The sequence below is a fragment of the Nicotiana tabacum genome, chromosome 11 (genome assembly GCF_000715075.1).
Source record: "Nicotiana tabacum cultivar K326 chromosome 11, ASM71507v2, whole genome shotgun sequence".
NCBI classification, from domain to species: domain Eukaryota; kingdom Viridiplantae; phylum Streptophyta; class Magnoliopsida; order Solanales; family Solanaceae; genus Nicotiana; species Nicotiana tabacum.
Genome location: NC_134090.1, coordinates 72,572,395 through 72,585,799, shown reverse-complemented (window position 1 = coordinate 72,585,799; position 13,405 = coordinate 72,572,395). Strand labels below are relative to the sequence as shown.

The 13,405-nt window shown below is 41.2% G+C and overlaps 1 protein-coding gene across 1 annotated transcript; it reads left to right on the top strand.

Annotated features, from left to right (window-relative positions):
• Positions 1-4,489: 4,489 nt before the first annotated feature.
• LOC142165892 (uncharacterized) lies at positions 4,490-5,692 on the top strand. The gene has a single exon (XM_075224279.1). The coding sequence runs from the start codon at positions 4,490-4,492 to the stop codon at positions 5,690-5,692; it is 1,203 nt and encodes a 400-aa protein (XP_075080380.1).
• Positions 5,693-13,405: the final 7,713 nt, after the last annotated feature.

Below are 13,405 nucleotides of genomic sequence, written 5' to 3'. Positions count from 1 at the left end.
GGTGGATGATGGGCCTCCTCTTAACCAAGAGAAGACCTTGATGTTCGTCGAAATGAAAGTTAATGGCAAGCCTATTCAGGCGATGATAGACACGGGCGCTACTCACAACTACTTAGCCTTAACTCAGGTAGATGGCCTTGGTCTAGTCATGGGAAAGTGCAGAGATTGTGTCAAAGCTATCAACTAACCGCCTCAACCAGTAGGTAAAATAGCCGAAGGAGTTCTAGTGAAGCTTGGTCCTTATGAAGGAAAATTTAACTTGCGCGTGGTGATCATAGATGACTTCGAGCTGATAGTTGGATTGGAATTCATGAGACAAACCAACACCATTCCTATACCTTATGCAGATATGCTACTGATGATGGGAGCCCACAAGACCAAGCCCTGTATTATCCCATGCACGACCATAAAGATAGCCGCGGAGAACATCTCGGCCTTGTAGTTGAAGAAGGGAGCTAAAGACATGAACCTACGTTCCTGGATACCCTATGTATTGAAGATATTGAACACTCTTCGTGTCCCATTCCTGCATGCGTGAAGGAGATACTAAAGAGTTTGAAGACGGCATGCCACGGGACATGCCAAAGCGACTCTCGCCTAAGCGCATTGTGGACCATGAGATTGAGTTGGTGCTGGGTGCGAAGCCGCCTGCCTGGGCGCCTTACAGAATGTCACAACCCGAACTCGTCGAGCTTCGGAGACAGTTGACATAAATGCTGGACACGGGGATCATTGTGCCCTATAGTCCCCTTATGGGTCTCATGTGCTTCCCAAAAGAAATAGGATGACACCCTACGACTCTATGTGGATTATTGGGCCCTAAATAAAATGACTGTGAAAAACAATCACTCTATACCGCTAATGGTAGATTTGTTTGACAGACTAGGTGGTGTTGCAATGTTCACCAAAATAGACCTGAAGACAAGTTACAAACAAGTTCGGATTGTTGAGGGAGACGAACACAAGATGACCTGTGTGACAATATATGGCTCGTACGACTTCTTGGTCATGACATTTGGCTTGACTAATTCTCCAGCCACATTTTGCACCCTTATGAACCAAGTCTTTCAAGAGTACATTGACAAATTCATAGTGGTCTACTTGGACGACATTATGGTATATAGCAAAACATTGGAGGAACAACTAGAGAACCTACGGAAGGTCCTAGACCGAGTGCGGGATCATGAATTATATGTGAAGCTATCCAAGTGCTCCTTCACCCAGAAACAGATTGACTTCCTCGGACATGTCATCGAGGAAGGTCGAATCAAGATGGACCAACTGAAGATTTAGGCTGTGAAAAATTACTCTCTCATCGTACTACCATTGATAGAACTCCTAAAGAAGTCATGCCTTGGGATTGGGGTCCCAGGCGAGCGGAGGCCTTCAACGCATTGAAAGCGACTATGTCTAGTAGCCTCATCATGGCCCTTCCTGATTTGGACAAGCCATTCAAAGTAAAAACGGATGCCTTTGACTATTCTATGGGCAGAGCCTTGCTACAAGAGGACATCCTGTTGCATATGAGAGCTGGAAGTTGAAGGACGCAGAATGGCGCTACGCCGCCCACGAAAAAGAATTATTAGCTGTCGTCCACTGCCTATGCCTTTGGAGGCACTCTCTGTTGGAACCCGGTTCATGGTCAAGACGGACGACACGGTTGTTAGTCATTTCATGACCTGGCCAAAGCTAAATGGCCAACAGTCTAGGAGGCAGGAACTCCTAGCAGAATTTCACTTCAACCTGGAGTACCAAAGTGGAAAGACCAACCAAGTTGCTGATGTGCTTAGTCGAAGGGCTGGCCTAGCATCGGTGTACCTACTCACCTCCCTAAGGGGTGCGAAGTAGCCATTAGTATAAAAGATCAGATATAGGATCTACTCACCAAGGATCCTGCTGCACAATATTTGGTCGATTTGGTAGGACAGGGCAAGATGTGCCAATTCTACATGGAAGATGGGTTCCTGAAGGTAAAAGGAAACTAACTTTATGTTACTAAAGGAGGAGATCTGCGGAGGACTCTTCTGATGGAATGCCATAATACTTTGTGGGTCGGCCACCCAAGTGAAGAATGCAATGTAGTGTTGTTGCGCCGTCCATCTTTTTGGACTCAAATGGCTGATGATGTTGCTCAGTATGTGAAGACTTGCCTAGTATGCTAGAAAAACAAGTAGGACCGCTTGACATCAGCGGGACTTCTAGAGCCATTTCCTGTTCCAAAGAGACCTTGGGAAAACATGCCACTGGATTTCATTACCAGATTTCCAAAGTCGAATATCTTATAACTATCTTGGTTGTGGTGTATCGGTTTTCTAAATATGCTACATTTATAGCAGCCCCAAAATATATATCAGTAGAAGATAAAACTCAAATTTTCTTCTCTCATGTTGTCAAATACTGGGGTCTGTCGAAAGACATCATTAGTGATCGCGACTCTCGCTTCACTAGCAACTTTTGGACTCAGATCTTTAAGTGCCTCGGGTCTAAGTTGAGCCACAATTCACGTTTCCATCCGCAATCTGATGGTCAGACGAAGAGGTTCAATGGCATACTAGAGGAATACCTCCGCCATTTTGCTACCCGATCACAGAAGAATTAGGTGAAGCTTTGGATGCTGCTCAATTGTATTTCAATTCACAAAAGAGCTCTAGTACAAATAGAAGTGCTTTTAAAATTATTAGCGGGCAACAACCGCTACTCCCACACACTGTGAATGTCCCAAACATGTCGAAATCTCCTCGAGCTGCTAGTTTTTCGAAGGAATGGAAGCAAAATTTGGAGATTGTGCAGAGCTATCTTGTCAAAGCCCAAAAGCGGATAAAAAAGCATGTTGATAAAAATCGTCGCTTGGTTTAATATCAAGTAGGAGACAAAGTGATGGTAAAAATCCCAAAGCGATACTTGTTTGCAGAGGTCCATGACCTTCGCCTATTGCAAAAGTACATTGAACCGTTTTCTATTGAGAAGCACATTGAGAAAGTTGCATACCGGCTGAATACCATAGCCTGGTGGAAGATTCATCTAGTCTTCCATGTTAGCCTTCTGAAACCTTTTCGGGAAGACATGAAGGATATTTTGTGGAGCCAATTCACAATACCAGTATTTGAGGCCCTAATTCAACCGAAAATAACGTGCAAAAGCTATTCTCGATGATCGAGTGATTCATGCTTCAAGGAAAGATCACCAAGAGTTCCTGATGAAATGGCAGGGTGTGATACAGAGGAGAATAATCAGGAGAGGGGAACAAACCTCAAAGCCTACAAGAGCCTGATCGAAGATTATCTTACAAGTAAGGTGCCGAGGATGTCGCCAACTCAGGTGAGGGAGAATGTTATGGGCAGCTTTCCAGCCATGCCCCATGATCCCTTGAACGCGCCATATGGCGTCCTGGCAAGTCTCCCAACGCCTAGCGCCATGGACGGCCCCGCGGTCTTAGCTGCGCCAAGTGATAAGCACGTCTGTGCCTATGTCTCCCCACCGATAGCCCTCGCTAGCGCGCAGCCGCATGCAGATGCCAACAGCATCGCGCGCGCAATCTCTGATGCTAAAGACAAGGTTGCTGCCAACGGAGCTGCTTCTACCTTGTAGGAAACTAAGTCCTTTCTATTATAAATATAAAGTAATTTTACTTCATGTATTTCTATTATCTCTCTCTAGCTTAGTTATGTCAAGTCTTGTAACTTTGGTTTATTTTTTTAAGCATTATTAGGGGGATCAGGCAATCAAACTTTCAAGCAAGTAAACAATTCTCTGTATTGGTGTCTCTTCCCTTTGACATTGTGTTGACTTTATGTAATAGCTTTCATTAATACAATCAAGCTTTCTTTCATTCTCATTCTTTCTTTTGTTCTCTCAATTGCTCTTTATATTGGTTTTCCCGTATGGCACTGACAGTCTTGTCTTGAGTATGAGAGGATCTCAATTGGCGGATAGTAACCATACGGATATCGGTTGCTTAACCTTACGTTGTTGAAGAACAGAAGAAGCATCAAAGTAGTATTCTAGGCAGAAAAAGCAATGTTACCAATGCAACAGAAGAAGCAAAGAAGAAGAAGACAGCAGGATTACAATTGATGCTGGGCAGATGAGTGGAGCATGACGTGGAAGCATAATAGCCCTTGATATTCAAATCAGGAGATCTAATCTTGACCGTTGGATTAGAAGACATAAACACATCTGGGCCATTCATTTATTAGTGCCATACACATAAGTGAGCATATGCTCACATTTGTATTAGTGTTGATGCACTAAAGTGAGTATGGACTCACATAGTAAACAATATTTTTGTCTAGGAATATTATATGTACATTTTATGTATCTATAGGATATAGATGTATATAGAAGCAACAGTAGTGAATATACAGAAACACAGAGAAATTTTCCGCATCATCAGCTCTTTCATTCTTTCATGGTATCAGAGCAGATCTCTACTCTATCCTTGAACTTCATCTTCTAATCTTCTTCCTTTAACTCAACTTGTTCTATCACCATGACTGGAACAGATTCTTCAGTAACACCTTCTCTTTCTAGATCAACAAGTCAAGCAGTCAATCATGATGTCAACCATCCCTATTTTCTTCACTCTTCAGATGCTCCTGGGATGACTCTTGTGACCTCACCTTTTGATGGAAGAGGATTCCCAGGATGGAGAAGGTCAATACTGATTGCATTATCAGCCAAAAACAAGCTGGCATTCATCAATGGGATTTGTGATGAACCTGTCTTGGATTCAAAGGATCATGCACAATGGAGTAGGTGCAATGACATGGTAACCTCATGGCTTTTAAATTCTCTAACTAAGGAGATAGGAGACAGTGTAATCTATTCCAAATCTGCAAAAGAACTTTGGAATAGTCTTGAACATAGATTTGGACAATCCAATGGAGCCAAACTCTACCACCTACAAAAGGAAGTCGCTAAGACAGTTCAGGGAAATAGCAGTATTGCAGGATACCTCACAACTCTGAAAAAGTTATGGGATGAGTTAGATTCCCTAAACTCACATCTAGGTTGCACTTGTACCTGTGTGTGTGAAGGGAAGAAGAAGGTAGCCAAGTTCCTAGAGGATCAGAGAGTCATCCAATTTCTAATGGGACTGAATGATGTGTATGCACATGCAAGAGGCAATATCCTCATGATGAGCCCACTTCCAAATATGGATCATACCTATTCTATCCTGCTGCAAGATGAAAGTCAAAGGGAAATATTTGTTAGCCCACAATATCCAACAGATGGTGCATCTTTTATGGTAGGACCTCAAGGGAAGTTTAATCAAAGGAACAATATTCAGAAATCATGGGGAACTCCTCAGAAACAGGGGAACATTCAGAACATGCAACAAAAGTTCAAAAAGAAGGCAAAATACAATCCTAATGTGAGTTGTAGTCATTGTGTGAGAACAGGGCATGTAAGGGAAGATTGCTACAGACTAATAGGATTCCCAGATGATTTTCAATTCACAAAATCAATAAATTATCAGCCTGCCATAAAGGGAAATGCAGTGGTGATAGGACAAGAAGGTCAAGAGAAGAACAACACATGTAGTGAAGGAAATATCAGCCGTCAGAACCAGTTTTTCAGTAAGGAGCAAGTGTCAGAATTGGTAAACGTAATCAAGCAAGTGCAGATTGGAAGTGCAGCAGCCACAACATCAGAAATCAATGCTAATGTTGTAGCTGGTACCGTACTCTAATACACAGGAACTTGTCTTGCTGTTTTCAACACTAAAACATGGATAATTGACTCAAGGGCCTCTGAACATATGTGTTTTGATGCTAATTCTTTCCTATCTCTTACTCCTCTTCCTGCACCTTTGCACATTAGCTTACCTAATTCATTCCAGTTGTGTGTTACACATATAGGAAGTGTGTCTATTCAGCCTGATATGGTTCTTCATAGGGTGCTTCATGTACCTTCTTTCAAGTATAACTTATTATCTGTTCATAAGTTATGTCTTCAATTCAGTTGTTCTTTGAATCTAACTTCTAATGGGTGTCTATTGCAGGTCCTTTTAGTGGGGAGGGGACAAGTTTTTGGTGAAGTTAGAGATGGATTGTACCTGTTTCAGCCAACTAGAATAGAGTCTATCTCTCCTCTTAGAAAAAATGTAGTTTCCATTCCAAAAGGAAGAAATTCCAGTGTTATTTCCACTTCTGTTTCCTTTTCAGTAGCTTTAGCTGCTATCGCTACATCTACCGTAAAGCAATGGCATGTTAGGCTAGGGCATTTTCCCTTTTCAGTAATGAGAAATATGCATTTCATTAAGTTTCCCTCTAAGTTTGATTGTGTGTGTCACATCTGTCCTCAAGCTAGGCAAACCATACTGCCTTTCCTTTTGAGTCATATTAAGAGTTCTGCTATCTTTGATTTGATTCATATTGACACATTGGGACCATTCAAGACTAAGACTTATAATGGTTATAAGTATTTCTTGACTATTGTGGATGACTATAGTAGGGCCACTTGGACTTTTCTCTTAAGTTCTAAGGGGAATGCTTTTTCAGTTTTGAAATCATTTCTGTGCATGGCAGAGAGACAGTTTGACTTGAAAGTTAAGAAGATTAGATCTGATAATGCCATGGAACTGGGAAAAGGCTTACTAGAGGCAAGTTTTTTTTGAATCAGAAGGGATTATACATGAAACCTCTTGTGTTTCTACCCCTCAACAGAATGGAGTAGTTGAGAGGAAGCATAGGCATCTTTTGGAAGTAGCAAGGGCACTTTTATTTCACTCTAAGGTGCCTCTCCAATACTGGGGAGAATGTGTGTTGACAGCTACATATCTGATCAATAGAATCCCTTCTAAGGTTCTGAATGGATTAACACCCTATGAGGTATTGCTTGGTACACAACCTAGCTATGATTCACTCAAGAGTTTTGGTTGTTTGTGCTATGTCTCAACTTTGTCTCACAACAGAGGGAAATTTGAACCTAGGGCAAAAGGTTGTGTGTTCCTCGGATATGCCCAGCATCAGAAAGGTTACAAGGTCCTGGATCTTGTCACTAAAAGGGTGTTTGTGTCTAGAGATGTTAGGTTTCATGAAGATCAATTCCCTTTTTCCCACTCACCTCTCACATCTGATTTTCCTTTCTTCCCTCAAGATACAATTCCAACAGATACCTTACCCCATAACTCAACAGAATACTCTTCTAGGAAATCTCTACCATCGTTTTCACCTCCATCTACCCACTCCTCACCTAGCAGTTCTTCTACATGTCCTAGTCCCTCTACTTCAACCAACATCAACCTAACACCTTCAGACTCTGCTTCTACTCCATGTCCTTCTTACTCACCCATCCTGTCCAGATCATTTTCTCCTTCATCAATCAGCACACCTATTCCAATTCCACCTCCACCAGTCAGAAAATCTGACAAGGTAACTCAGAAACTAGCCTACTTAAATGATTACATTTGCAATAGCATCTACCTATCCGACCTTAGTTCCTGTCTATCCAAACCTCTCAAGCCAAATGTCTTTTCCTTCCATTCTCTTTCTATAGACAACCAGCATCTCCTTCAATCTATTTCTACCACATTAGAACCTAGCAGTTATCTACAAGCTTCTATCCATCCTGGGTGGAAAAAAGCTATGGATGCTGAAATTTCAGCACTTGAGATAAATAACACTTGGGATGTTGTATCCTTACCACCAGGGAAGAAAGCTTTACCCTGTAAATAGGTGTACAAGGTGAAGCATAACTCAGATGGTACAATTGAAAGGCTAAAGGCTAGGTTGGTGGTGAGGGGGGACATTCAGAGAGAAGGGATAGATTATTCAGAAACTTTTTCACCTGTGGTAAAGATGACTACTATCAGGTGTCTTTTGGCTGTGGCTATCAAGAAGCGGTGGAATGTGTCACAACTCGATGTTAATAATGCCTTCTTGCATGGGGATTTGCAAGAAGAGGTCTATATGAAATTCCTAGCAGGTTTGACTCCTTCTCAACCTAATCTTGTCTGTCGACTAAGGAAGTCACTCTATGGTTTAAAGCAAGTGTCGAGGCAATGGTATGCTAGGTTAGCTAGGGCTCTGAACTACAAAGGTTACTCCAGCTCTCTAAATGACTATTCATTATTTTTCAAGCAATCTGGTGATTTAATTTCCATATTAGTTGTATATGTGGACGATATACTACTCACAGGTAATGACACCACAGAAATTGCACAACTTACAGCTTTTCTACACTCAGAATTCAAAGTAAAACATCTTGGTCACATTCATCATTTCTTGGGTATGGAAATTCTCAGAGAAAAGCATGGTTTTATAATAGGGTAAAGGCAATTTACCTTAGAACTTTTGGCTGAATTTGACTGCACAGGTCCTGCTGTATCTTCACCTCTCGACCCTTACTCTAAATTGCAAGCTGATATGGGAGAGCTTATGCCTAATCCTACCATTTATCGCCATCTTGTTGGAAAGCTCAACTACTTAACAAATACTAGGCTAGACCTCTGTTTTGCTGTCCTTTGTTTGAGCCAGTATATACAACGTCCTTGCATGTCTCATTATTCTGCAGCTTTGTGTGTTCTCCGCTATTTGCGCACTGATCCTTCTCAAGGGATCTTTCTTACTGCACATCCCTCTTTTGATCTACTCGCCTTTTGTGATGCAGACTGGGCGGCTTGTAGAGATTCTCGCCGGTCTGTTAGTGGCTTATTCATCACCCTTGGTGGAGCTCCAATCTCTTGGAAATCGAAGAAACAAATCTCCATCTCTATGTCCTCCGCAGAAGCGGAATACAGATCTATGAGAAGGGTGACCGCATAAATCACTTGGTTAGTCCGATTGCTTGCCGATCTATCAGCACCACCCACTTTACCAGTGCATGTTCACTCGGATAGCCAAGCCGCCATTCACATAGCTCGTAACCCAGTTTTTCATGAACGAACCAAACATGTGGAGTTGGATTGTCACTTTGTTCGTCAACAATTTCTGTCCGGTTTGATCTCTCTCTATTTTGTTCCATCGGAATCTCAGCTCGCCGATCTATTTACCAAACCCTTATCTGGGGGTTCTCATCGGAGCATTTTATCCAAGTTGGGGGTCCATTCTCTCCCCTCCACCTTGAGGGGGGATGTTGAAGAACAGAAGAAGCATCAAAGTAGTATTCTAGGCAGAAGAAGCAATGTTACCAATGCAGCAGAAGAAGCAAAGAAGAAGAAGACAACAGCGTTACAATTGATGCTGGGCAGATGAGTGGAGCATGACGTGGCAGCATAATAGCCCTTGATATTCAAATCAGGAGATCTAATCTTGACCGTTGGATTAGAAGACATAAACACATCTGGGCCATTCATTTATTAGTGCCATACACATGAGTGAGCACATGCTCACATTTGTATTAGTGCTGATGCACTAAAGTGAGTATGGACTCACATAGTAAACAATATTTTTGTCTAGGAATATTATATGTACATTTTATGTATCTATAGGATATAGATGTATATAGAAGCTACAGTAGTGAATATACAGAAACATAGAGAAATTTTCTGCATCATCAGCTCTTTCATTCATTCATGGTATCAGAGCAGATCTCTGCTCTATCCTTGAACTTCATATTCTAATCTTCTTCCTTGAACTCAACTTGTTCTATCACCATGACTGGAACAGATTCTTCAGTAACACCTTCTCTTTCTGGATCAACAAGTCAAGCAGTCAATCATGATGTCAATCATCCCTATTTTCTTCACTCTTCAGATGCTCCTGGGATGACTCATGTGACCTCACCTTTTGATGGAAGAGGATTCCCAGGATGGAGAAGGTCAATACTGATTGCATTGTCAGCCAAAAACAAGCTGGCGTTCATCAATGGGATTTGTGATGAACCTGTCTTGGATTCAAAGGATCATGCACAATGGAGTAGGTGCAATGACATGGTAACCTCATGGCTTTTAAATTCTCTAACTAAAGAGATAGGAGACAGTGTAATCTATTCCAAATCTTCAAAAGAACTTTGGAATAGTCTTGAACATAAATTTGGACAATCCAATAGAGCCAAACTCTACCACCTACAAAAGGAAGTCGTTAAGACAGTTCATGGAAATAGCAGTATTGCAGGATACTTCACAACTCTGAAAAAGTTATGGGATGAGTTAGATTCCCTAAACTCACATCTAGGTTGCACTTGTACGGTTGTACCTGTGTGTGTGAAGGGAAGAAGAAGGTAGCCAAGTTCCTAGAGGATCAGAGAGTCATCCAATTCCTAATGGGACTGAATGATGTGTATGCACATGCAAGAGGCAATATCCTCATGATGAGCCCACTTCCAAATATGGATCATACCTATTCCATCCTGCTGCAAGATGAAAGTCAGAGGGAAATATTTGTTAGCCCACAATATCCAACAGATGGTGCATCTTTTATGGTAGGACCTCAAGGGAAGTTTAATCAAAGGAACAATATTCAGAAATCATGGGGAACTCCTCAGAAACAGGGGAACATTCAGAACATGCAACAAAAGTTCAAAAAGAAGGCAAAATACAATCCTAATGTGAGTTGTAGTCATTGTGTGAGAACAGGGCATGTAAGGGAAGATTGCTACAGACTAATAGGATTCCCAGATGATTTTCAATTCACAAAATCAATAAATTATCAGCCTGCCATAAAGGGAAATGCAGTGGTGATAGGACAAGAAGGTCAAGAGAAGAACAACACATGTAGTGAAGGAAATATCAGCCGTCAGAACCAGTTTTTCAGTAAGGAGCAAGTGTCAGAATTGGTAAACGTAATCAAGCAAGTGCAGATTGGAAGTGCAGCAGCCACAACATCAGAAATCAATGCTAATGTTGTAGCTGGTACCGTACTCTAATACACAGGAACTTGTCTTGCTGTTTTCAACACTAAAACATGGATAATTGACTCAAGGGCCTCTGAACATATGTGTTTTGATGTTAATTCTTTCCTATCCCTTACTCCTCTTCCTGCATCTTTGCACATTAGCTTACCTAATTCATTCCAGTTGTGTGTTACACATATAGGAAGTGTGTTTATTCAGCCTGATATGGTTCTTCACAGGGTGCTTCATGTACCTTCTTTCAAGTATAACTTATTATCTGTTCATAAGTTATGTCTTCAATTCAGTTGTTCTTTGAATCTAACTTCTAATGGGTGTCTATTGCAGGTCCCTTTAGTGGGGAGGGGACAAGTTTTTGGTGAAGTTAGAGATGGATTGTACCTGTTTCAGCCAACTAGAATAGAGTCTATCTCTCCTCTTAGAAAAAATGTAGTTTCCATTCCAAAAGGAAGAAATTCCAGTGTTATTTCTACTTCTGTTTCCTTTTCAGTACCTTTAGCTGCTATCGCTACATCTACTGTAAAGCAATGGCATGTTAGGCTAGGGCATTTGCCCTTTTCAGTAATGAGAAATCTGCATTTCATTAAGTTTCCCTCTAAGTTTGATTGTGTGTGTCACATCTATCCTCAAGCTAGGCAAACCAGACTGCCTTTTCTTTTGAGTCATATTAAGAGTTCTGCTATCTTTGATTTGATTCATATTGACACATGGGGGCCATTCAAGATTATGACTTATAATGGTTATAAGTATTTCTTGACTATTGTGGATGACTATAGTAGGGCCACTTGGACTTTTCTCTTAAGTTCTAAGGGGAATGCTTTTTCAGTTTTGAAATCATTTCTGTGCATGGCAGAGAGACAGTTTAACTTGAAAGTTAAGAAGATCAGATCTGACAATGCCATGTAACTAGGAAAAGGCTCACTAGAGGCAAGTTTTCTTGAATCAGAAGGGATTATACATGAAACCTCTTGTGTTTCTACCCCTCAACAGAATGGAGTAGTTGAGAGGAAGCATAGGCATCTTTTGGAAGTAGCAAGGGCACTTTTATTTCACTCTAAGGTGCCTCTCCAATACTGGGGAGAATGTGTGCTGACAGCTACATATCTGATCAATAGAATCCCTTCTAAGGTTCTGAATGGATTAACACCCTATGAGGTATTGCTTGGTACACAACCTAGCTATGATTCACTCAAGAGTTTTGGTTGTTTGTGCTATGTCTCAACTTTGTCTCACAAACAGAGGGAAATTTGAACCTAGGGCAAAAGGTTGTGTATTCCTCGGATATGCACAACATCAGAAAGGTTACAAGGTCATGGATCTTGTCACTAAAAGGGTATTTGTGTCTAGAGATGTTAGGTTTCATGAAGATCAATTCCCTTTTTCCCACTCACCTCTCACATCTGATTTTCCTTTTTTCCCTCAAGATACAATTCCAACAGATACCTTACCCCATAACTCAACAGAATACTCTTCTACGACATCTCTACCATTGTTTTCACCTCCATCTACCCACTCCTCACCTATCAGTTCTTCTACATGTCCTGGTCCCTCTACTTCAACCAACATCAACCTAACACCTTCAGACTCTGCTTCTACTCCATGTCCTTCTTACTCACCCATCCTGTCCAGATCATTTTCTCCTTCATCAATCAGCACACCTATTCCAATTCCACCTCCACCAGTCAGAAAATCTGACAGGGTAACTCAGAAACCAGCCTACTTAAATGATTACATTTGCAATAGCATCTACCTATCCGACCTTAGTTCCTGTCTATCCAAACCTCTCAAGCCAAATGTATTTTCCTTCCATGCTCTTTCTATAGACAACCATCATCTCCTTCAATCTATTTCTACCACATCAGATCCTAGCAGTTATCTACAAGCTTCTATCCATCCTGGGTGGAAAAAAGCTATGGATGCTGAAATTTCAGCACTTGAGATAAATAACACTTGGGATGTTGTATCCTTACCACCAGGGAAGAAAGCTTTACCCTGTAAATGGGTGTACAAGGTGAATCATAACTCAGATGGTACAATTGAAAGGCTAAAGGCTAGGTTGGTGGTGAGGGGGGACATTCAGAGAGAAGGGATAGATTATTCAAAAACTTTTTCACCTGTGGTAAAGATGACTACTATCAGGTGTCTTTTGGCTGTGGCTATCAAGAAGGGGTGGAATTGTCACAACTCGATGTTAATAATGCCTTCTTGCATGGGGATTTGCAAGAAGAGGTCTATATGAAATTCCCAACAGGTTTGACTCCTTCTCAACCTAATCTTGTCTGTCGACTAAGGAAGTCACTCTATGGTTTAAAGCAAGCGTCGAGGGAATGGTATGCTAGGTTAGCTGGGGCTCTGAACTACAAAGGTTACTCCAGCTCTCTAAATGACTATTCATTATTTTTCAAGCAATTAGGTAATTTAATTTCCATATTAGTTGTATATGTGGACGATATACTACTCACAGGTAATGACACCACAGAAATTGCACAACTTACAGCTTTTCTACACTCAGAATTCAAAGTAAAATATCTTGGCCACATTCATCATTTCTTGGGTATGGAAATTCTCAGAGAAAAGCATGGTTTTATAATAGGGCAAAGGCAATTTACCT

Bases quoted from the DNA above. Each gene is read 5' to 3' on its own strand.
- LOC142165892 (XM_075224279.1), top strand. From the start codon at position 4,490: ATGACTGGAACAGATTCTTCAGTAACACCTTCTCTTTCTAGATCAACA.